General features: G+C 49.0%; 1 protein-coding gene and 1 long non-coding RNA gene across 3 annotated transcripts; one reads left to right on the forward strand and one right to left on the reverse strand.

The window, feature by feature from the left end:
* Positions 1–14,732: 14,732 nt before the first annotated feature.
* LOC311601802 lies at positions 14,733–17,188 on the reverse strand. The gene is made up of 5 exons (XR_014780657.1): positions 16,992–17,188; positions 16,306–16,388; positions 15,951–15,996; positions 15,339–15,380; positions 14,733–15,252 (listed from the first exon to the last, which is right to left on the reverse strand). It is a non-coding gene; the product is annotated as an uncharacterized lncRNA (long non-coding RNA).
* Positions 17,189–18,777: 1,589 nt separating this feature from the next.
* LOC311602640 (uncharacterized protein CXorf49 homolog) lies at positions 18,778–22,882 on the forward strand. 2 transcript variants are annotated; one of them, XM_084790984.1, is made up of 7 exons: positions 18,778–18,917; positions 19,080–20,195; positions 20,754–20,958; positions 21,586–21,668; positions 21,978–22,023; positions 22,594–22,635; positions 22,722–22,882. In XM_084790984.1, exons 1-6 carry the CDS (start codon positions 18,900–18,902, stop codon positions 22,632–22,634), a joined length of 1,509 nt encoding a protein of 502 aa, XP_084647110.1. In that variant the 5' UTR covers positions 18,778–18,899; the 3' UTR covers position 22,635; positions 22,722–22,882. The 2 variants fall into 2 exon arrangements, with proteins under 2 accessions (XP_084647110.1, XP_084647109.1); XM_084790983.1 differs by having other exon boundaries at positions 18,778–20,195.
* The last annotated feature ends 2,868 nt before the right edge of the window (positions 22,883–25,750 follow it).

The following is a 25,750-nucleotide window of genomic DNA, read 5'->3' on the forward strand; positions in this document are numbered from 1 at the left end:
CCTTTACCTCCCCCCTTGTTTGTTTGTTTGTTTGTTTGTTTATGTATTTGATTCTTCACTAATAAGCTTGTTCAGTGAAGGCCTGTTCTTGTGGGTTGTAGAGAATTCCACAAGTGATATGAACTTCTCAACGCTGACAGAACGAGATATGTGTTTTAGATACATAATCAGGGCCACTGTCTGTTTTCATCTATTTTGGCATTCCTATTATAGAGAAAGCAGCCAGTGTGTGTCTGCAAACAGCTCAAACAGACGTCTGTGTTTGAGCAGTAGAACAGATAAAGCCTGGAAAGGGATCAATACAAACATGAGCCTATTTTAAATTACCAAAGGCATTTATGTGAGTCATATCCATTTGTCAAAGATCATTAGGATGAAGAGCACAGGGGTTCACTCATCTTGGGATGGTAGGAGCCAGCAATTGACATTCTGGGGGGAGGGTGGTTATTGAGTTTGCACCCATGATTACTGGGATTGTTTTTGTAAAACCTTAGCTCCTTGATGAAAGAAGGAATGAGAAGCAACAGCCTGTTCAGAAAGGGCGTGACAGGGCAGTCAGCATCATGATTTATTTCTGGGAGGGGGGGCGGTGCCAGGTAATTCTAGGTGAAGTCAAATGTATTGAATAAAACCAGAATGAACCTGTCTACAAAGGCGGCTTTGAATGGAGGTCAATACTGATAACATGAAGGGGTCTGAGACATACACCCGGGTGGGATGGCTTGAGCTGTATGCTGAGAATCAGTTAGTACTCCAAAGGGTGAAATCTGGGAATTATTTGAAGGCAGAAAAGACAGCCAGAAGTTCTGTCCTCTGGGTGATGGTTGCTCCATGGGTGACAAGAGAGTGCCATATTCCAGCAGCATCGGAGCCCCTTTGCCTGATCTATCTGCTCTATCTGAAAAAATAGTGCATTACAAATAGGACATGGACTTGGGGGAGGGACCTCTATGGGAGGAAATAGAATTCCACAGAGTCTTCACAGGAGGAAGGGGAAAGGAAATTAAAAACCAATAATGCCAAAACAGTTTGTTAGAAGGGGTCCCTGTGGATTTGTGGAGAGCCTCTTTACCGTGCCTATTTACATGTAATTATAGATCTTTAATTATAGATAGCTTTAATTCTGAGTTGTTCTTAGTAGTAGTACTGCAATCTCTCATTGTTTGAGGGTTGTAAATGGACTTGGGCGGCCTGCTGCAGCGCAGAGTCGGAGTCCTTGTAAAACCAGGCTGTGTTCCTGCCAAGGTACTGGAGAGGGCCAAGCACCAGGATTCCAAGCTAGGAATGAATGTAAGAGGGCCTGTTTCATTTATTCTCACGGTTCTCAAAATTGAGTTGTATTTCTCATCAGTCCTAGAGTGATATTGACTGGCCCAGTGAAAACATGTTTTATATACTGGGCATATTTTAGAAGGGGTTTTATTATAGTACGGTTGATTAGCAAATTTTTGTTTACATTGTTTTGGAAAATGGCCTCTATTTCCATACTTTTTGCAGTAGATGGAGATTAACACAGAAATACATATATGGCCAACATGGAGCTCTTAAGAGATGGTGGAGTGCTCAATCCTAAATTGAATGTCTGTGCCATACACCCCTCTTTCCAAAGCTCAGAGATTATCATAGAAAAGGTTGTGAAACGAGTATAAGAGCCAGGGCAGTGGATGATGACAAAGAAACTGTTTTCTGCATACCACAAAAAAACAGCATATATGAACTCACAGCACTTTCAACAGCATCACATGACCTACATGAGTTCAGGGCAAACAAAACTGAGCACGCAGATGGGAGGTGAACTTTAAATGCTACCCTTAGCTAAGGAGCTATTGACAATTGACAGCTACTGGAGACAGGAAAGTTAGTTTTCTTTAAGAGTGATAAGTCAACCATGCTCCAGCAAAAGGCCACACATCCAAGAGTGCATGGGCAGCACAAACTGCACTTGATGCTTTTGGAGGGATTTGTTGTTTGTTTTAAGTAGAACACAAAGTTGGGTGGATAAAGAAAAGGTGGACCTAAAAGTAATAGGAGAAGTGAATATGCTCAAAATATATTGTATTATATTCTCAAAGAATTGACTTCTTTTTTTGTTTTGTTTTGTTTTTGTTTTTCGAGACAGGGTAACCTTGACTGTCTTGGACTCACTTTATAGACCAGGCTGGCCTCAAACTCACAGCAATCCACCTGCCTCTGCCTCCTGAGTTCTGGGATTAAAGACATAGGCCACCACCGCCCGGCTAAGAATTGATTTAAAAAGAAAGAAAGAAAGAAAGAAAGAAAAGAAAAGAAAAGAAAAATTGGGAAACCCTTGGCCAAACTAGCCAAAAGAAAGAGAAGGCTCAAATTAAGAAAATTAGGAATGAAAAGTGAGCCATTATAACAGATACCAAATAGCATCCAGAGCACCATTACAACTTACCTTGAAAACATAAATCCCATTAGAGTGGAAAATCTAAAAGAAATGGATCAATTTCTGATGTATATGACATGCTAAAATTAAACCACGATGAGATAAATATTTTAAAACAGATCTATAACAACCAGTGAAATTAAAGCAGTAACTTAAAAATCTCCAAACTAATAAAAGGTCAGGTTCAGAGAGATTAATTGGTGAATTTTAGCAGACCTTCAAAGAAGAACTAACACCAATGCTTCTGAAACTACTCCATAAAATAGAAAAAAAAGACATTACTAAACACTTTTTCTGAAGCTAACATTACCAATACCAAAAGCAGATAAAAATTCAGCAAAAAATTACAGACCTATTTTATTAGTAAACTTAAAAGCAAAAAATCCTCAACAAAATACTTAGAAATAGAATTCAAGAACACATTAACAGAGTATTCACTGTGATAAAACTATTATTTCAGAGATACTGAGATTGTTTCATTATATACAAATCAATAAATATTATAAAGTACATAAATGGACTAAAGGACAGAAAACATATGGTCATCTCAATACACATAGACAAAGGTTTTAACAAAATCCAAATTCACATTTAAAAGTTCTAAATAAACTCAGAATAGAAGAAATATATGCCAAAATAACAAAAGTTAGATTTGACAAACCTACAGCCAACATTATAATAAATGGGGAAAACTCAGAACAGCTCCATGAAAACCAAGAACAAGACAAGGGTGTGTACTTTCTCACTTCTTTGTTTTTTATTTTTTTACTTTCTCAATTCTTATTCACTATAGTACTAGGCAGGCATCTTAGCTAGAGCAATAAGACAAGAGGATAAATTTTTTAAAAGGATGGAAGGAAGAAGCCGTAGAATCTCTGTATGCAGATGGTATAATCCTATGAATAAGAGACCCTAAAGACTCCACCAGAAAACTTCTGGAATTGCTAAACATGTTCCACAATGAGGCAAGATACAAAATTAACACGCAAATCCCATTAGCGTTCTCTAAAAGTGTAGCCCAAGCTGGCCTCGAACTCCAGATCCTCCTGCCTCTTCCTCCTTCAGCAAATCCTACTGGCCTGCGCTACCAGAACCAGCCCCATTTAGTTTTCTCTAAATACCAATTGCAAATCACAAAAGAGACTAGAATACAAACCCGTTCACAATAGCATCAAAGCAAAACAAAACCAAAAAAACTTTTGAGTAAACCTAACAAAGGATTTGAAAACCCTGCACAATGAAACATTTAAAACACTGAAGAAGGAAATTTAGGACCCCACTATCGGCTGCAGTGACTTCCTATGCTTGGGAGAATCGGTGTTATGACAATGACTGTCTCAACAAAAGCAGTCTGAAAATTCAGTGAAATCCCAATAAAAGGTCTAGTTACGTTCTTCACACACACACACACACACACACACACACACACACACACACACACACACACACACACAAAAAAAACCCCTTGAACTCCATACGGAAAAACAAGAGACCCTAGATGGAAAAAGCAATCCTGAGAAAAAGGAATACTGTTGGAGAAGGAGTCCAGACCAGCACAAAAACAAGCACTGAGATTAATGGAGTAGATTACAGGACCCAGATACAGGGCCACACAACGACAGCCACCTGAATTCTTTAAGTAACATTCTGGCTAATCCCTTGAGAATTTCATACCATATATTTTTGAACATATTCACAGACACCCCCAATTCTTCACCTCACACCCCTCCTCTGCTCAAGGCTCAGGGATCTTCAAGGAAGATGGGGAGGAAAGCGTCTAAGAGCCATATGTAGGTGACAACACCAAGGAAACAATGTTTTCCAGATACAACAGGGAAGATGCACATACAAACTCACCTAATTTTTCTTATAGATGCCAAAAATACACACTAGAGGAAAGACACATCTTCATCAACTGGTGCTGGGAAAACTGAGTATCTACAGGCATAATAATAAAACTAAATCTTTATTTCTTATCCTTCAAAAAAAATCAACCCTAAATGCATCAAGGACCTCAGCCTAAGACTTGAAACTTTGAATAAAACTGAAATGGAAGGAGTTTCTGAACAAGATTCTAATCATTCAGGAAAGAGAGCCAATTAACCAGTGGGATCTTGTGAAACTAAAAAGCAAAGGAAATCATCAATGGAAGAAATTCTATGCCAGCTATCTACCTGACAGGATTAGTACCTAGAATATACAAAAAGTTAAGAAAACAAACAAAAGCAATTTTAAAACTTGGCTTTGGAACTGAACAGAGTTGTCAAAAGAAGAAATATGAATAGCTAATAACTTTCTTAATGTTCAACAGTGTTAACTATAAGAGAAATGCAAATTAAAGCTGCTTTGAAATTCCATCCTGTGTTGTTTTTAAATTAACAGTAAGGCCTAACAGTTGTTTATCATCAGGCCTATACTTATTGTTATCTCAGTAAAACCTGCTAGCAATCAGCCAAGACACAGACATTTGTTATATTTTAAATTAGTCTTAGTTAATCTGGGCCAAGGCAGATATTAATCCCCTAAAGTACTTCCCATAGTAGGGCAGGTATGGGACCCCTGCCCCAACCCATGCCATCCGCTTCTAATAATTTCTATCGAGCTACCTCCCATCCATAATCCAATTACTTGTTAATGTTCTTCATCTGGGCTGAATCTTTCATCCATGCCGACCACGTGCTTTTCTTCCACCTAACCCATGGCAGCCTTCCTCTCTCTCAGGACCCTCTCCTCAGGTCTCTCCTCTTCCCAGGATTCCTCTGTCTTTCTAAGCCTGGAAACCTTAGCTGCACCTATCTCATTTGCCCTGCCCAGGTGGGAAGGCTTTTTATTAATTAGCATCAAAATACATCAGACCAACCTCCAACAGTCCTGGACTGGAGAGATGACTCAGAGGTTAAGAGCACTAACTGCTCTTCCAGAGATTCTGAGTTCAATTCCCAGCAACCACATGGTGGCTCACAGCCATCAATAATGAGATCTGGTGCCCTCTTCTGGCCTGCAGGTGTATATGCAGATAGAGCACTCATAATAAATAATTTAAAAAACAAGAAATTCCATCCCATCCCAGTCAGAATGGCTATCATAGAAACAAACAAAGCAAATAACAACAAATGCTGTCAAAGATATGAGGAAAATAAAACATTTGTCCACTGTTGGTAGAAGTGTAATTGGTACCATAGCTATGGAAATCAGTGGGAAGGTTTCTTTAAAAAACTAAAAATAGAATTACTATATGATCCAGCTATACAATGCATAGGCATATGCCTAAAGGACTCCATATTCTTCTATGGGGACATTTGCGTGTCTGAGCTCGTTGCTGCCCTGTTTACAACAGCTAGAAAGTGAGAGCAGCCTAGATGTCTTCTGCTGATAAATGGATAGTGAAGATGTAGTACTCACTGGACTTTTACTCAACTGTAAAGAAAAGGAAAATTATAAATTTTGGGAGAAAAATTGATGGACCTAGAAAATATTATACTAAGTGCTGTGAGCTAGGCCCAAGCCAAAAAAAAAGAAAACGCCTCATGTTCTCTCCCATATGTGAATCTTAGCTTTAAATTTTTTGGATTTGTATCTTCAAATATCTGTTGAAGTCAGAAGCTAGAAAAGGCCCATGAGCTAGGGAGGGAAAGAGACCTACGGGGTTGGGGGATTGTGGAACACATGTGATTTGAAAGCGGAGTACTGAAATCGTAAGCCAAAATTAGTCTTTTATTCTGTAAATGACTTAAGGTATTTGTTAAATAAAATTTTATTGACTAGCACAAATGTATATGGAACTACACATAGAAGTAGAAAATTCTAGTGTTTTATTGCATAGTCAGGTGACTGCTGACAACTATTATTGTAGACTATCTCAACAGCTAAATGCGAACTTCTCTCCTGGTCCCTGGGGAGCCGCAGGGAAGCCTGAGATGACAGATGATAACAGCGAAGGTCAGGTTGCCTGGCCTGGGTAACAACACACTGTTTGGGAAGTTCATCTGCAAGGAATTCCTAAGAAAATCATTTCTGAGGACGAGAAGTATCTTGCTTTCCATGACCTTTGCCCTCAAATACCAGCACTTTTTCTGGTGATACCCAAGAAACATGTACTCTGTTTCCCTGAGACTGCAGAAGATGCTGATGCAAGTCTTCTTGGACAGCTAATGATTGCTGGTGAGAAATGTTCACAGACCTGGACCTAAAGACAGTTATCAAATGATAGTGAATAAAAGTTCAGATCAAGGACAGTACATTTATCATGTTCATGCCCATGTTATTGGAGGTCTGTGATGAATTGGCCTCCTGGGGAAGGATGTTTTCAAGACAATTTTCCCTTCTCTAGGCAGTGATCAACTTTTCAACTTCCAGTATGTTAAACAACAGACTTGTTTTTGTCTCTGTAGGGAGATATTTAGGAGATAATTTTGAAAACCCGTTCATAATGAAAAACATTGTCATGTGGATTTTTAAAAACTAAAGGAAAATATTTTGAATATTTTCATCATGAGAACATTATTTTAGTAAATCAGTATTTTTAATCTGATTCATGTATTACAAAATGTATATATGAATTGAAATATCATATGGTATCTCATTAATATGTATAATATGTCTTGTGTATCAGTTTAAACTTTTAATATAAAATAAAAAATAAAAAGTGCTAAGAGAGATTGTTAAGTTTTCCCACCTTTAATCCCAGCACTCAGGAGGCAGAGGCAGGCAGAGGCAGGCAGATGACTGTGAGTTAGCGGTCGTCCTGGTCTAAAGAGTGATTCTAGGACAACTAGGGCTACACACAGAGAAACCTTGTCTCAAAAAAACTAAAAAAAAAAAAAAAAGCTGGGCATGGTGGTGCACACCTTTAATCCCAGCACAGGGAGGCAGAGGCAGGCGGATCACTGTGAGTTTGAGACCAGCCTGGTCTACAAAGCAAGTCCAGGAGAGCCAAGGCTACACAGAGAAACCCTGTCTCAAAAAATGAAAAAAAATTAATTAAAAATAAATCATATCTGTACGGTAATATGTCAATTAGCTCAATTTTATCAATTGTATGGGGTATGCATATTTCAGAACATATTATACATAACATATAAATATTTGCACTTAAAAAGTAAAATGTAGGGGCTGGAAAGATGGCTCAGTAGTGAAGAGTTACCGCTTGCAGAGATAGGGTTTATGTCCCAGAATCCACATCCATTTCCAAAGAGTCTAATGCCCTCTTCTGGCCTTTTAGGGGTCCTGCATGCATGTGTGCACAAAAACTCACACAAATTCACACATATACACATTAAAAACACATTTCAAAAATAGAGACTGGAGAGATGGCCCCATGGTTAAGAGGACTGGATGCTCTTCCAGAGAACTGGGGTTCAATTCCCAGCACCCACATGGCTTACAGCTGTCTGTAATTCCAATTACAGAGGATCTGCTAATCTCTTCTTGTTTCTGCAGGCACCAGGCACATACATGGTGCACAGATGTACATGCAGGCAAAATACCTATACACATAAATTATTTTTTAATTAAAAATAAATAGTCAAACCAGGCTGGGTGGTGGTGGCACACCCCTTTAATCCCAGAAGTCGGGAGGCAGAGGCAGGTGGATTACTGTGAGTTCAAGGCCAGACTGATCTATAGAGTCCAGGACAGCCAAGGCTATACAGAGAAACCCTTTCTCAAACAAAAACCAAATAAGCAAATAAATTAGTAAATATTCTAAATAAAAAATATGCTCAGAACTCAGGAGTCAGGCCTCAGACAACTATACAATAAGTCCCTGTCTAAAAAAAAAAAAAAAAAAAAAAAAAAAGTAGAATGTGCTGGATGTGGTGGCTCTAATCCAAGCACTCAGAAAGCTGAGGCAAGAAGTTTACCTTAAGTTTGAGGCAAACCTGGGCTACATAGTGAGATTTGGGCTAGTCTGGATGTCAGAGTGAAGTCCTGTCTCTGAAAACCGAAAACAAGAAATAAAATTAATTTCTTTGCTCAAAAGTACTAGTGTGAGGGCCCGGAGAGTTGCCTTGGCGGTTAAGGGCGCTTGTTCCTCTTACAGAGGGATCAAGTTTGAGTCCCACCATCCACACATCAGCTCACAACTGCATATATGCAAAGCACTCATACATATAAATAAAAATCATCAAGAAATTTAAAAAAAAATACATTTTTTTCAAGACAGGGTTTCTCTGTGTAGGCCTGGCTGCCCTGGACTCACTCTGTAGACCAGGCTGGCCTCGAACTCACAGAGATCCACCTGCCTCTGCCTCCCGGGTGCTGGGATTAAAGGATGTGTGCCACCATGCCTGGCCTAAAAATATTTTTAAATGATAAGGTTACCATATTGGTGTAGAAATTCTGCTTTTAAGTATGTATTTTTAAAAAGCAAAGTATCTGGGCTGGAGAGATGGCTCAGAGCATTTGTTGATCTTCCAGAGGATCTGAGTTTATTTCCCCGCACTCACAAGGCAGCTCACAAATACCTGTAACTACAATTCCAGGGGATTAGGCACCCTCTTCTGGCCTCCATGGGCCCCTGAATGCATAGGACACACACACACAGAGACATACATATATTTAAATGAAGATTAAATTGTTTTTTAAAAACAGAGTTTTAAATTTTTATTAATTGTATGGCTTTGTTTTTAACAGCATTCTTTGAGAGAGCTGTGTAAGGAACAGAAATGTGATCTATTCTTTTGTTTTACAAATAAATCTTCTTGTACTTAAGAAAGAAGGGATTTTTTTTTTGGTATGGCCATTTTTTCATATATTTTATTAATTTATTCATATTACATCTCAATTGCTATCCCATCCCTTGTATCCTCCCATTCCTCCCTCCCTCCCGCTTTCCCCTTACTCCCCTCCCCTATGACTGTTCCTGAGGGGGACTTCCTCCCCCTATATATGCTCATAGGGTATCAAGTCTCTTCTGGGTAGCCTGCTATCCTTCCTCTGAGTGCCACCAGGCCTCCCCCTCCAGGGGACGTGGTCAAATATGGGGCACCAGAGTTCATGAGAAAGTCATATCCCACTCTCCACTCAACTGTGGAGAATGTCCTGTCCATTGGCTAGATCTGGATAGGAGTTCGAAGTTTACTGTACGTATTGTCCTTGGCTGGTGCCATAGTTTGAACAGGACCCCTGGGCCCAGATCCGCCCATCATAATCTTAAGAAGGGATTTCTTACACATGCTATATACATGGATGAACCTTGAGGATATTATGCCAGGGACCTAGTCACTCAAAACAACCAATACTAAGGCTGGAGAGATTGTTCAGTAGTTAAGGGCATTCGCTGTGCAGTCATGAGGTCTGCAGCTTGGATCCAAGCAGCTATGCCACAAGCCAGGCACCCTGAAAATGCCTATATCCAGCCACAAAGGATACAATTCCCTTTCATGGCTTCCATGTACACATAGGCATGCATAACTACACACATGTGCTCAGATGCATACACACATAAATTGCTTAAAAAGCCAAATACTGCATGATTTCACTTACATGAAGGACCTCAAAGAGTCAAACTCAAGAGAAACAGAAGATAGGATAGTGGTTCCAGAAGCTACAGGCGAAGGAATGTGGGAGTTGGATTTTAATGGTTATACATTATTTCCCTTTTTTCTTTCTTTGCATGATATATCCTGATTACAATTTCCCTTCCCTTCCCTCCCAGAACCTCCTCTCTTCCCCTTCTTTCCCCTTCTCTCCTCTCCCCTCCCTTCAGGATGCACCCCCTTTTCTGTCTCTCATTAGAAAACAAACAGGCTTCTAAGAGATAATGAGATAAAATAAGATAGAACAAAAAGTAGTAACACATCAGAATAAAACAAAACAAACACACTGAAAGAAGAGCCCAAGAAAAGGCAGGCGAGCACACACACACACACACACACACACACACACACACACACACACACACACACACAAAACAGATATAGACACAGAGACCCACTCATTCATACATTCACAAATCCCATAAAAACACTAAACTGGAAGCCATGATGCATATGCAAAGAACCTGTAGGGTAAAAAGAGAGATTGAGAAAATTGTGTGTGTGTGTGTGTGTGTGTGTGTGTGTGTGTGTGTGTGCACGCACATGCACACACACACACACACACACACACATGTATACCAAGGAGTGGTATAGCTGACTCGAATGGCAGGTCTAGTTTTAGAGGAGCTTCCTGGGAGGAATGTTATTCTGACTTCCAGAGTGGATATTATCAGTTAACTCCCAACAACACTGAATAAGGGTTGTTCTTTCTACCCATACATGTCAGCCTGAGTTTTCTTATATAGCCCATTCTGAGAGGGCTCAGACGAACTCTCGAAGCAGTTTAATTTGCACTTACCAGAAAGACAAGGAAGTTGAACTAGTTTTCAGATGTTTATCATCCGTTTATTTCTCATTTTGAAAACTGTCAATTCAATGTATTACCCAAATTACTCACAAATTTCTACTTATACTCTTCATTAACTTTTAGATGCAAGTATGACCAACATAATGCTGTGGACAATTATTTCTGAGCAAGTATCAAATTGTAGGACCAGGGGCCTTCAGTCTATAGGTTGGAATTTTTTACATTCTTCACAAGGGTCACCTAAGACACTGATATTTATATTAAGACTCAAACCAGTAGTGAACTGACGGTCCTGAAATAGCAAAGAAAATGATCTTATGGTTGGAGGTCACCACAACATGAGGAATAGTGTTACAGGGTGACAGCATTGGGAAGGTTAGGAACCATGGTATTACACTGTCAGAGGACACGGCAAGGTGAAAGGTCATGATTGCAAAGGAGGTCAGAGGTTCCCAGTCCCAGTGGGATGATGCTAGGGGCCGCCCGGTGCCTGAGCACCAAGGGCAGGCACAAGCCCAGCCACCATGTAAGCCCTCACAGAGCCCAGTTGCAGCAGGAGGAAGGCAGAGCCTGGGTGCTCTCCAGAGCCCACCCTCTTCTGGCTGGAGAGGAGGCCTAGAAAGGGGGGGGGGGGAATGGAATCAAGGGACCCTTCCTGCCTCCTCCTTTCCAAGGAGGCCCCAACTCTGCTTCAGACCTGAGCCTGGGAATATGCCACTTCCTCCCCTAGAGGCAGCAGGTCCAGCCTGATGTCGCAGCAACAATACAGGGCAGCAATATCAGCCCGATGTCACAGCAACAATACGGGGCAGGAGGATCAGCCTGATGTCGCAGCAACAATATGAGGCAGCAATATCAGCCTGATGTCACAGCAACAATACAGGGCAGCAGCAGGAGTGAATGAGGAGGAGAGAGGCTGTGTGCTCAGAGGGCAGGGGCAGGACTGGCAGGTCATTCTCACAGGGCTGTTGGTGTCTTGCCATGGCTTCTGCGTGCAGCTGCACTGGCGACAGTGGCCCTGAGCCTGCACTAACAGTGCCTGGTGCTGGAATGCGCCACAGCCAGGACTGACTTGTGCAAGCTGCCAGAAGCCCAGCTGCAGGGTCTGTCAGACTTGGTTGAGAGGGCTCTAAGCCCTGCCACAGGTAGCCATGTGGCTCAGGGTGAAGGCCACATCCTGAGGAACCCAGGCCATCTTCTCGGGGATGGAGGGGCCGGGAAAGGGGGGGTGTCTCTGAGTAGATGGGTTGAGTCCCCAAATGTCCATGTCCATCCAGGCTCTGAGGTCTACTATCGTGTCCTACCCTATGTAGTATGCACTGTCCCCCTAAGTTCATCGTACAGGGTCCTGGGGGGAAACCTTGAGACTGTGGGGCAGGGTGCTGCCATGCCTCACCCACTCTCCACAGGGAGGTGACACTCCTGGTTGCCCTCTCGCCACACCCATCTCACATGGCTCTGCTTTGACTTAGAGTAAGCCAGCTCCTAGGAAAGTGCCTGCTTCAAAGACAGACACCGCCCAGCTAATCTGAGAAATGCAGCTTTCATGTCACCCCCTCACCAAGACAGAACTTAAAACACTTCTATTTTCTTTCTTTATTTTTTTTTCTTTTTTAACATTTATTATGTACACAGTGCTCTGCCTGCATGTATACCTGCAGGCCAGAAGAGGGAACCAGATCTCATTATAGATGGTTGTGAGCCACCATGTGGTTGCTGGGACTTGAACTCAGGACCTCGGGAAGAGCAGTTAGTGCTCTTAACCACTGAGCCAGCTCTCCAGCCACCAACACTTCTATTTTTATTGCGTGTGTCTGTGTGACTGGTTTGTCTGCAGGTGCGCCTATGGTCCACATGTGTGCTCTGTGCCCAAGGAGGCCAGAAGAAGGCCTCGGGTCCCAGGGGACTAGAGTTACAGATGCTTGTGGGGTGGATGAGGGTGGGTTCTGGGAATCAAACCCAGGTCCTCAGCAAGAGCAGCCAGGGAGTTTTAACTGCTGAGCCATCTGTCTTTCAGGAGACGGTCCAGGCTCCAAGAACCCTCAAGAAAGGATTTTTGGGGGTACACTCTCCAGGGCATGATCCAGAGCCTACTTTGGCAACTACTACAACCTGCTGAGAGGCCTAATCCCAGCGACTTCAGTGACTTGCACTTCCTACTGGGCCATAAGCTCCTGCGGTTCAAGACCCAAACACCACCTCTAAGGAAAAGCTAGCCTCAACCTCACCAATGTGTGAGCACTGGATCCCCCACGGGCTCCTGCTGCCACTCACCGAGTCAGCACTTTCCACCCCAGGGACACACGCTGCTTGCACAGACTCACAGGCACGCACACACAGCCAGAGCAAGGGACACACCCTATGGGCCCAGATGGTTTCTCTTCACCAGCCCCCAACATCAAATGTGAAAGGGCACACCACTCAGGAATGGGAGCTGGCAGAACCCACCCCTGCCCTGTCCCCTAGGTCCTGATCCTGCCTGGCATGTGGCCCTGGCTCAAGAATGGAAGCCATCCTGTCAATCAGGATGTGGGGCCCTGCAGGCAGTAGGGAAGACGGACCTGGGACACACAAGTGTCATGGTTGGAAACATTTGTGCCCCGCGGAGAGGGCGAGGAGGGGGCACCGTGCAAGGCCTTCCATGCCTGGGTGGATGCACCCATCATCTTACAAACCAAATGCACAGGCCAGCAAGATGGTTCGAGCCTGCAAACGTGACTTCACTCCTTGGAACCCACAAAAAAATCTGGATGCCAAGTGCCGGGGAGATGGCTCAGGGGTCCAAAGCAGTGTGCTGCTGCTCTTCCAGAAGACAGGAGTTCACTTCCCAACACACGTGACAGGAGGCTCACAGGCTCCTGTAGCTCTGGCGTCAGGGGGATCCAATGACTCTGGTCTCCAATAGAACCTGCACTCACATTGAAACCCACAGCCCTAAGCCCCCACCCGGACCCCAGACACTTAGGCTCGCGATTAGAAATGATCTTTAAAAAAAAAAACAAGCCTGCACCTGATAACACCCATGTGTAACCCCAGATTTCCTACAGTAGGGTCGGGGAAAGAGACAGGAGAGCACAGAAGCCATGGGGCCAGTTAGGCAGGCACACAAAGCACAGGGACAGAAACCAGGGACACCTCGCTTTAACTAGGCTGTAGACCTAGAGAGCTAGCTCCCAAATAAATGCCTGTGCCCTGACCTCCACACAGGTGTCATGGCACTGGAGGCCTTGCCCTCCTCCTCTCCCTCCCTCCCTCTCCACAACTCTCCCTGCCACAGACACCCCAAGCTGTTTAAACCCAGAACTTCTCAAGTGGGGGCCAGATGAAGGCACTTGTCAGACCAGGACCCGGAAGACTTGGAGCTGCGGGTCCTAGACCCTCACTTGCAGTGCCGTGGGAAGGCTCCCCTGTTGTCCCACGGACCCACTCAAGACTCACTTCACCAACAACCCAGAGGGCAGCAGGCACTTTTCCCTGCTCCCGACACCACGGGTGGACACGACGCTTGCAGCTTCACTTACTCTACCAAACATGTAGCTGTGATCTTGGCCTCCACCCCTCCACTGCAAGCTCCAGAGGCAAATCAGGGGACTTGGCAACTCATTTCAAGGGGCAGAGGAGGGAGGGGGTACAACTCTGCAGGAGATCCAAGAGAAGAAGTGCAAATCCTAGGCCAGCACTCCCTGAGGGCACTGCCTCCCAGGGAGAGAATAATCCAGTCAGAGCCTGGGATTGGGGGAAGACCAGACAAGGAGAAAGGACTGCTGAACGCAGGGGACAGGAGACAGAAACACGGGTTTTATGAGACTGTCCCAGAGAAGGCAGTAGTCAGGGTAAGGGCAGGGTCTTTGACAAAGGGGAGGGGGGGATGCTGGCTGTGTCCCTAAGAACCCTGACCCAGCAGCACACCTGGCTAAGCTTGGGTGCATGGTGCCTGCTCAGAAGCGAGTCCACATCCCACTCAACACCACTGCTCTTTTTTCCCCTTTCCACAAAATGCTTTATTTACCTTCTGAAAAGTTCACACACGAGAACTGTATGTGAGGAAGATGGAGCCGAGTGCAAGTGAGGACTGGTGCCCTTAGAGGGGTAGGGAAGGCACAGGTGCCTCATCGCCCACCAAAAGAGAAAGGGCACAACACAGTGTAAAAAAAAACACAAACAACTTAATGTGAAGCAGCTGTCACCAGGGCAGGCAGCGGGCAAAAACAGGGGCACAGGGCAGCTCTGGCTGTAGAGCAGAGGTTCTCAATCTGTGGACAGCGACCCCCACAGGCTCACATATCAGGTAATTATACTACAATTCCTAACAGTTGCAAAACTATAGCTCCGAACTAGCAACAAGAGAATTTTATGGGTGGGGTTAACAGAGCAGAGGGACCATATGAAGGGCCTGCAGCTTTAGCAGGTTGAGACCCCCTGCTGCAGAGTAACTGGAAGGAAGCAGGATCCTCGGGCTGTCCTCTGGCCTCTTCCTCAGGAACTCGGGGTCCAGCCTGTCAAGCAAAACCAGAGTCAGGCCAGGCCTGGCTTCCTCAACAGTCAGGAGGGTGGCAGGGGCCGTGGATAGCGCAACACTCACTTCAGAGATCCTGGAACTTTTCACTGAGGGCCTGCATGACCGCTGAAACACAGAGGTACAAGGGTGTACTCCAGACCGACACACGGGAACTCACTGGCCTGAGCCCCACCCTCTGTCCCACACGAACTCCCAGCCAGCCCCCTCACTGTCCCCCATCCTAGGAGCCCCTGGACAGGCTCCCCCACCCATAAGCAAGCTCTGCATGGAAACGCTCTCTACAGGAGAACAGTGTGGTCAGGGGGTCCTCAAACGCTGGCCCACAGCAGTGCCGCCCCTACTTACAAAACAAACAAACAAACAAACACGAGACAACAAGCACCCAACGAGACACAGCTGCCAGGACTTTGAGGGACAGCAAAGGAGGACCATCTAACCGCCCAGAGAGGCAGGAGCCTGGGCAGCACAGCACATGGCAGAGCAGAGCCTCTTGGGGCAAGCCCCAGCAGCTAATGCGCAGAGGGCTCCCAGCCTGGCCTGCTGGGTGTCACCTCCGCCATGAGCGCCCCACCATCAGCCCAGCACCATCACCTGCAGGCAGACACTAGCCCCCACCTCAGCCTCCCCCCCCCCACGCACTGTCCCCATAGCTTTGCTGCCCCAGGTCGCTCATACCTAGGCGTTCCTTCAGTTCCTCAATCTCATTCTGTAGCAGAAGACACTAGCCCAACAAAGGAAAAACAAGGGTTACCTCCGGGTCCTGGCCTCCTCCTCTCTGCTCCATCCACACCTGCTCTTTGTCCTCACAGAGCAAACCCCACACATGCACGCATGCACACATGTGCGCGCACGCACACACCCCCCACCGCCCACTGCCCTGGGAAGACTGGCAAAGAACCTCGAACAGGAAGGAGTGCTCCGTGCACTGTGGGACAGGGGCTGGCACAGGAGGTCAGCTGTTGGGTTAACTTTGACACTCAGCTCGGGGTCTAGCTGGGGCCTGCATTTCTGAGAGCTGACAGAGCATTACCTGTTGGCAACCTGGTGATACTGATGCTGGATACTGCCTCTCTCCAGCTGAGAATGGCAGATGCACAAGTGGTTCCTGGTCACCTGAAACACAAAACACACACGCACACACACACACACAGGGAATGGTGGGTGGGGGTGGGAGGACAGAGAGAACACACAGCATCTGGGCTTGAGAACCATGTGGGGAGAGACTGGTAGGGTCTAAAATGAGGCAGCAGAGCACCCTCTGCTGGCAGCAACTTGTACCTGGTAAGTTCTCAGCTCCACCTAGCTCTGTTTCTGCCCATACTGCAGCCCAGAGGTGGTCTAAGGGTGCTGTGAGCCCCCAAGACTGTGGCCCTGGGCCGAACCTGGCAGGACTATCGCCGTGGCTAGCTCCACCATGGGAGCAGCTCAGTGCCTGAGCAGGCCTCACCAGAAAAATCTCTGGTGTGCTAAAAGCCACCCTCTGGAGGAGTAGGAGTTGTCCTGCCCTTTACAGAAAGTGCTGGAGCCCACAACCCTCCTTCCTTCACAGCATGACTCAAGGCCTGCCCTGCCCACACCCAGGCTCCTGGGGACTTCCTGCCTACCTAGACAAGGGAGCCAAAGAAACAAAGGCTGCAGTCCCCCCAAAGGAACAGAGCCTGGGGTTGCTTTCCTCTCCCCAGCTTTCCCCGCTGCTCCCAAACCCCAGAGTCTCACCAGCAGAAAAAGGTGCTCTGGGTCTCACACTTCTCTGGCTCAAAGACAAGAGCTGTGGGCTTCCTGGAACTGGAACTTGGGGTGCTCTGGTGCTGGCGTCTCCACTGCTCGTTTCTTCACGATGCACGCACCCGCAAGGCTGCTCTGCCCTGTGTGTTGGACCCTCACACAACACACTTCTTCCTGGGTATATGTTGTGGAGGGGCTGAGGGGCAAGCGGGGGAACAAAACGGAGGCTTTGTGAGGCTCGTCCCTGTCTGTGCTTTCTGTTCCTCAGTCAGCCTCAGGTCAAGAGGCAGCGCTCAGCCAGGAAGGAGCCCGCAGGCACTGCTGTGGCTTCTCTGGAGAAGAGCCACAGGTCCTGGCCTGGCTTCCTGGGGGAAGAGCTAGGGGGGAATCAGAAGCCCTTGGGACCCACTACACACCCCAGCTGTGCAGCCCACACTGGAGGGGCTCTCTGCACCCAAGTCACCCAAACTGGCAGCCAGGCCCAATTCCCACCTCAGCCTGCTTAGAGAGAGAGAGAGAGAGGAGATGCACAGGGAAGGGACCAGCAACCAGCATGTAAAAGAGGTACTCTTGAAGGAGGGGCACCCTTTCTTACTACAAGGAAGGACCCAGTGCTCAGCACCCTACTCAGGATGAGTGTCCAGAGGGGGGCACGTGGACAAAACTTCCCCTGCCATGGACATTTGTGTGTCAGGCTGTGTCTTCCAGCTCTGTGAGGCCACTGGGCCTGGCCTGGCCTCCCTCTTTGAGGCTATTGGTCACCTTCATCCTCTGTGTCTCACTGCACTCATCAGATGACACAAGGTTTGATGAGGGGCATTGGACACTTTCACTGCTCACCATCCTACTTGTGTTGCGTCTTATTGGGGTCACCCAGGCTCTGCCTCGCCCCAGGCTCCTGCAGTACAGTGAGCCTGCAGAGTCCTGTACCCTTCCATACAACTCTGGGACAGTGCCCCTCTGTTGGAGCCTTCATCTATGCTCCAGTTCAGCAGCACAGGTTTGTGGAGACAGGTACCTGCAGACTCTTCTGGTCTGTAACTTGGTCAGCTCTGGCATTATAGCCATAGCCTCAATACTGAGCTGGGGCAAGAAGTCCAGGCTGACCACTTCTTGGTCCTCAGGGGGAGTCTTCTGGCATCCTGCACCCCTAAGCACACCTTCTCTTTTCTCTGTTGCTTCTAACTTAGGCCTGGACCCCAACTCTCGGCTATCAGGGACTGGGAGGCTGCCGTCACCCTCGCCAATATCCAGAGGACCTTGGATGAGGCTCAGACCCTCTGGAACTCTGGGGCTGCTTAGGGGGGGTCTCCTAAATGCTCCCTGCTCTCTTGGCCCAATTCAGCTTTAGGAACAGACTCCTGATCTCGGGAATTCATGTCGCCAGGAGGAAGGGCGTGCTCTTCATCACAGGTCTCATGGGTTGATACCTCATCAGGACAACTCATGTTGCCAGCAGAAGATACACAGGAAGATATTCTCCCTAGGTCACTATTGAGAAAGCAAGCCTGTCACCACAGAAGCCACAAGTCTTTCCTTTGGAGAATACGCCATTTAGCGAGACTTTGTAAATCTCGAAACATCCTCACACTCAGATTCAAATCCTTGCCCTTTAATTAAGCATCCTCGTTTCTATTGGCTAGGGCCTCGAGTAACGGACAAACAGCAGGCGCCTTGGTTGGTGGCTAGTTGAATGACAGACCAATGAGAATGGTGAGACGAGGCCAGGGCGGGGCGGGGGGCGGGACCTCGCGGGCGAAGTCTCGCGTTATTTGAACCGAGGCGTGAGGCGCTCGGAGCGGCAGTAGCCGTTACCTTCACGAAGACTTAGCTGAGAGTGCGGTGACAAGGTTTTGTTTTTTTTTTCCCCCCTCAGACTGCGCCTGCTGGACTGGAAACATGAGCTCTCCTGATGAGGTGTCTTTTCGGGGAACCAATTTTGGGTCCGAAAGTGGGAGGCACTCGGAAGGACGCCGCTTTGGCCATGGATTCCCCAGGGGACACGGCCTAGGCCCTGACGAGAGGCTGGGACGGAGCAGTGAGGACAGCACATGTTTCCCTGTCTCCCAAACTTTCCAGTATGACTCCTGGCTGGACAGCGAGGAAATGGAGGGACGGTCAGTCATTTGGGGCTGCGAAGGTCGGCCTGGAACCCCGGTGGATGAGAAGGGGGACAGTCTGGACTTGGTGCCGCAGATGACCGTAGAGGGCACACGCTTCGGGCAGCACGTGGTCAACCGGGAGGCCTGGGCTATCCATAGACACCCATCCCCCCAAACCTGCACTCCAGAGCCCTTGGGCATTTGGGGGGACACAGACACGGGCACGAGCAGGAGAGGCACTCGGTCTCTGACCTCTGTGGAAGGGAAGCAGTACTCAGCTAGCCAACTGTACCCCGGGGGTCTGGGGCAGGGCAGAGGCTGGGTGACCCCAAGAAGAGGTACCCCAAGTGAGCTACTAACGGGTGATGACAGTCAATATACGTGCTCTGACTACGAGTCTTCTGATGAGATGGGTGACATACAAATGATGAGGGTGACCATTTGCCTCAAAGAAGGAGGCCAGGCCAGGTCCAGTAGCCTCACGGAGCTGGAAGACCCAGCCAGACACACTAATGTCCATGGCAGGGAAGGTTATGTGCAAGTGTCCCCGTCTCTGCTGGCCACTGCTCCAAGAGGCCACAGCTCAGGCATAGAAAAGCAGGCTGCAGGAGACCTAGAAAGCTCTTTGTTGAAGAAAAAACCAAGTATGGTTTGGGGCAAAGAAGGAAGCAGGCCTAGTTACCAAGTAGCTGCTCACGGTGCTGCCGCTGGCCCTGCAGCTGGCGCTGCCGCTGCCACGGCCACTGCTACCGCCACCACTGCCTCTCCTGCTGCCCCTGCCCCTTCAGGTGCCTTGCACAAGACCTGTCTTAGAAGGAAGCAAGCCCAGGAGAAGCCAACTCAGTGGGATGCCTCAAGAGGGCCCCTGGGGAGAACCTTCCCACCATGGGGCCAGAGACTCAAGTCAGCTCCTGTAGAGCCAGCCACTTTCCCCCCAATCTCGGGGGTTGCCCTGCTAGGGAAGGCCAGTAAATGCTCACTGCCTTCCGGGCCCAAAGAGTGCAAGAAATCTGTGGTAAGGAGGACAAGAGAGACCCAGGCAGGGGCCAAAGAAGATAATGAGCAAACCAGAGATCCTGGCCTGCAGGCCCAAGTGAGTAGACCCCACCCTCTCTCCTCTCACCCCTCCCCTACTCTCTCCCCCAGCACATCCCTTTCCCCTGCTCCCTCTGCCCCTGCCTTGCCTGGGACGTTTGCCAGTGGACACTCATCCTGAGTAGGGTGCTGAGCACTGGGTCCTTCCTTGTAGTACGAAAGGGTGGCCCCCGGTCAAGAGCGACTTGGTTACATGCTGTTTGCTGGTCCCTTCCCTGTGCATCTCCTCTCTCTCTCTCTCTCTCTCTAAGCAGGCTGAGGTGGGAATTGGGCCTGGCTGCCAGTTTGGGTGACTTGGGTGCAGAGAGCCCCTCCAGTGTGGGCTGCACAGCTGGGGTGTGTAGTGGGTCCCAAGGGCTTCTGATTCCCCCCTAGCTCTTCCCCCAGGAAGCCAGGCCAGGACCTGTGGCTCTTCTCCAGAGAAGCCACAGCAGTGCCTGCGGGCTCCTTCCTGGCTGAGCGCTGCCTCTTGACCTGAGGCTGACTGAGGAACAGAAAGCGCAGACGGGGACGAGCCTCACAAAGCCTCCGTTTTGTTCCCCCGCTTGCCCCTCAGCCCCTCCACAACATATACCCAGGAAGAAGTGTGTTGTGTGAGGGTCCAACACACAGGGCAGAGCAGCCTTGCGGGTGCGTGCATCGTGAAGAAACGAGCAGTGGAGACGCCAGCACCAGAGCACCCCAAGTTCCAGTTCCAGGAAGCCCACAGCTCTTGTCTTTGAGCCAGAGAAGTGTGAGACCCAGAGCACCTTTTTCTGCTGGTGAGACTCTGGGGTTTGGGAGCAGCGGGGAAAGCTGGGGAGAGGAAAGCAACCCCAGGCTCTGTTCCTTTGGGGGGACTGCAGCCTTTGTTTCTTTGGCTCCCTTGTCTAGGTAGGCAGGAAGTCCCCAGGAGCCTGGGTGTGGGCAGGGCAGGCCTTGAGTCATGCTGTGAAGGAAGGAGGGTTGTGGGCTCCAGCACTTTCTGTAAAGGGCAGGACAACTCCTACTCCTCCAGAGGGTGGCTTTTAGCACACCAGAGATTTTTCTGGTGAGGCCTGCTCAGGCACTGAGCTGCTCCCATGGTGGAGCTAGCCACGGCGATAGTCCTGTCAGGTTCGGCCCAGGGCCACAGTCTTGGGGGCTCACAGCACCCTTAGACCACCTCTGGGCTGCAGTATGGGCAGAAACAGAGCTAGGTGGAGCTGAGAACTTACCAGGTACAAGTTGCTGCCAGCAGAGGGTGCTCTGCTGCCTCATTTTAGACCCTACCAGTCCCTCCCCACATGGTTCTCAAGCCCAGATGCTGTGTGTTCTCTCTGTCCTCCCACCCCCACCCACCATTCCCTGCGTGTGTGTGTGTGTGTGTGTGTGTGTGTGTGTGTGTGCGTGTGTGTTTTGTGTTTCAGGTGACCAGGAACCACTTGTGCATCTGCCATTCTCAGCTGGAGAGAGGCAGTATCCAGCATCAGTATCACCAGGTTGCCAACAGGTAATGCTCTGTCAGCTCTCAGAAATGCAGGCCCCAGCTAGACCCCGAGCTGAGTGTCAAAGTTAACCCAACAGCTGACCTCCTGTGCCAGCCCCTGTCCCACGGTGCACGGAGCACTCCTTCCTGTTCGAGGTTCTTTGCCAGTCTTCCCAGGGCAGTGGGCGGTGGGGGGTGTGTGCGTGCGCACGCACGTGTGCATGCGTGCGTGTGTGGGGTTTGCTCTGTGAGGACAAAGAGCAAGTGTGGATGGAGCAGAGAGGAGGAGGCCAGGACCCGGAGGTAACCCTTGTTTTTCCTTTGTTGGGCTAGTGTCTTCTGCTACAGAATGAGATTGAGGAACTGAAGGAACGCCTAGGTATGAGCGACCTGGGGCAGCAAAGCTATGGGGACAGTGCGTGGGGGGGGGGAGGCTGGGGTGGGGGCTAGTGTCTGCCTGCAGGTGATGGTGCTGGGCTGATGGTGGGGCGCTCATGGCGGAGGTGACACCCAGCAGGCCAGGCTGGGAGCCCTCTGTGCATTAGCTGCTGGGGCTTGCCCCAAGAGGCTCTGCTCTGCCATGTGCTGTGCTGCCCAGGCTCCTGCCTCTCTGGGCGGTTAGATGGTCCTCCTTTGCTGTCCCTCGAAGTCCTGGCAGCTGTGTCTCGTTGGGTGCTTGTTGTCTCGTGTTTGTTTGTTTGTTTATTTTGTAAGTAGGGGCGGCACTGCTGTGGGCCAGCGTTTGAGGACCCCCTGACCACACTGTTCTCCTGTAGAGAGCGTTTCCATGCAGAGCTTGCTTATGGGTGGGGGAGCCTGTCCAGGGGCTCCTAGGATGGGGGACAGTGAGGGGGCTGGCTGGGAGTTCCTGTGGGACAGGGGGTGGGGCTCAGGCCAGTGAGTTCCCGTGTGTCGGTCTGGAGTACACCCTTGTACCTCTGTGTTTCAGCGGTCATGCAGGCCCTCAGTGAAAAGTTCCAGGATCTCTGAAGTGAGTGTTGCGCTATCCACGGCCCCTGCCACCCTCCTGACTGTTGAGGAAGCCAGGCCTGGCCTGACTCTGGTTTTGCTTGACAGGCTGGACCCCGAGTTCCTGAGGAAGAGGCCAGAGGACAGCCCGAGGATCCGGCTTCCTTCCAGTTACTCTGCAGCAGGGGGTCTCAACCTGCTAAAGCTGCAGCCCCTTCATATGGTCCCTCTGCTCTGTTAACCCCACCCATAAAATTCTCTTGTTGCTAGTTCGGAACTATAGTTTTGCAACTGTTAGGAATTGTAGTATAATTACCTGATATGTGAGCCTGTGGGGGTCGCTGTCCACAGATTGAGAACCTCTGCTCTACAGCCAGAGCTGCCCTGTGCCCCTGTTTTTGCCCGCTGCCTGCCCTGGTGACAGCTGCTTCACATTAAGTTGTTTGTGTTTTTTTTTTAACTGTGTTGTGCCCTTTCTCTTTTGGTGGGCGATGAGGCACCTGTGCCTTCCCTACCCCTCTAAGGGCACCAGTCCTCACTTGCACTCGGCTCCATCTTCCTCACATACAGTTCTCGTGTGTGAACTTTTCAGAAGGTGAATAAAGCATTTTTTGGAAAGGGAAAAAAGAGCAGTGGTGTTGAGTGGGATGTGGTCTCGCTTCTGAGCAGGCACCATGCACCCAAGCTTAGCCAGGTGTGCTGCTGGGTCAGGGTTCTTAGGGACACAGCCAGCATCCCCCCCTCCCCTTTGTCAAAGACCCTGCCCTTACCCTGACTACTGCCTTCTCTGGGACAGTCTCATAAAACCCGTGTTTCTGTCTCCTGTCCCTTGCGTTCAGCAGTCCTTTCTCCTTGTCTGGTCTTCCCCCAATCCCAGGCTCTGACTGGATTATTCTCTCCCTGGGAGGCAGTGCCCTCAGGGAGTGCTGGCCTAGGATTTGCACTTCTTCTCTTGGATCTCCTGCAGAGTTGTAACCCCTCCCTCCTCTGCCCCTTGAAATGAGTTGCCAAGTCCCCTGATTTGCCTCTGGAGCTTGCAGTGGAGGGGTGGAGGCCAAGATCACAGCTACATGGTTGGTAGAGTAAGTGAAGCTGCAAGCGTCGTGTCCACCCGTGCTGTCAGGAGCAGGGAAAAGTGCCTGCTGCCCTCTGGGTTGTTGGTGAAGTGAGTCTTGAGTGGGTCCGTGGGACAACAGGGGAGCCTTCCCACGGCACTGCAAGTGAGGGACTAGGACCCGCAGCTCCAAGTCTTCCGGGTCCTGGTCTGACAAGTGCCTTCATCTGGCCCCCACTTGAGAAGTTCTGGGTTTAAACAGCTTGGGGTGTCTGTGGGAGGGAGAGTTGTGGAGAGGGAGGGAGGGAGAGGGGTGGGGAGAGGAGGAGGGCAAGGCCTCCAGTGCCATGACACCTGTGTGGAGGTCAGGGCACAGGCATTTATTTGGGAGCTAGCTCTCTAGGTCTACAGCCTAGTTAAAGCGAGGTGTCCCTGGTTTCTGTCCCTGTGCTTTGTGTGCCTGCCTAACTGGCCCCATGGCTTCTGTGCTCTCCTGTCTCTTTCCCCGACCCTACTGTAGGAAATCTGGGGTTACACATGGGTGTTATCAGGTGCAGGTTTGTTTTTTTTTTTAAAGATCATTTCTAATCGCGAGCGTATGTGTTTGGGGTCCGGGTGGGGCCTTAGGGCTGTGGGTTTCCATGTGAGTGCAAGTCCTATTGGAGACCAGAGTCATTGGATCCCCCTGACGCCAGAGCTACAGGAGCCTGTGAGCCTCCTGTCACGTGTGTTGGGAAGTGAACTCCTGTCTTCTGGAAGAGCAGCAGCACACTGCTTTGGACCCCTGAGCCATCTCCCCGGCACTTGGCATCCAGATTTTTATGTGGGTTCCAAGGAGTGAAGTCACGTTTGCAGGCTCGAACCATCTTGCTGGCCTGTGCATTTGGTTTGTAAGATGATGGGTGCATCCACCCAGGCATGGAAGGCCTTGCACAGTGCCCCCTCCTCGCCCTCTCCGCGGGGCACAAATGTTTCCAACCATGACACTTGTGTGTCCCAGGTCCGTCTTCCCTACTGCCTGCAGGGCCCCACATCCTGATTGACAGGATGGCTTCCATTCTTGAGCCAGGGCCACATGCCAGGCAGGATCAGGACCTAGGGGACAGGGCAGGGGTGGGTTCTGCCAGCTCCCATTCCTGAGAGGTGTGCCCTTTCACATTTGATGTTGGGGGCTGGTGAAGAGAAACCATCTTGGCCCATAGGGTGTGTCCCTTGCTCTGGCTGTGTGTGCGTGCCTGTGAGTCTGTGCAAGCAGCATGTGTCCCTGGGGTGGAAAGTGCTGACTCGGTGAGTGGCAGCAGGAGCCCGTGGGGGATCCAGTGCTCACACATTGGTGAGGTTGAGGCTAGCTTTTCCTTAGAGGTGGTGTTTGGGTCTTGAACCGCAGGAGCTTATGGCCCGGTAGGAAGTGCAAGTCACTGAAGTCGCTGGGATTAGGCCTCTCAGGAGGTTGTAGTTGCCAAAGTAGGCTCTGGATCCTGCCCTGGAGTGCTACTCCCAAAAATCCTTTCTTGAGGGTTCTTGGAGCCTGGGCCGACTCCTGAAAGAGAGATGGCTGGAGAGATGGCTCAGCAGTTAAAACTCCCTGGCTGCTCTTGCTGAGGACCTGGGTTTGATTCCCAGAACCCACCCTCATCCACCCCACAAGCATCTGTAACTCCAATCCCGCGGGACCCGAGGCCCTCTTCTGGCCTCCTTGGGCACAGAGCACACACGTGGGCCATAGGCACACCTGCAGACAAACCAGTCACACAGACACACGCAATAAAAATAGAAGTGTTGGTGGCTGGAGAGGTGGCTCAGCGGTTGAGAGCACTAACTGCTCTTCCCGAGGTCCTGAGTTCAATTCCCAGCAACCACATGGTGGCTTTTTCCGAGGTTCTGAGTTCAATTCCCAGCAACCACATGGTGGCTCACAACCATCTATAATGAGATCTGGTTCCCTCTTCTGGCCTGCAGGTGTACATGCAGGCAGAGCACTGTGTACATAATAAATGTTAAAATAGAAAAAGAAAGAAAGAAAGAAAATAGAAGTGTTTTAAGTTCTGTCTTGGTGAGGGGGTGACATGCAAGCTGCATTTCT

Source organism: Acomys minous, assembly GCF_964271855.1.
Source record: "Acomys minous genome assembly, chromosome: 7".
NCBI classification, from domain to species: Eukaryota; Metazoa; Chordata; class Mammalia; order Rodentia; family Muridae; genus Acomys; species Acomys minous.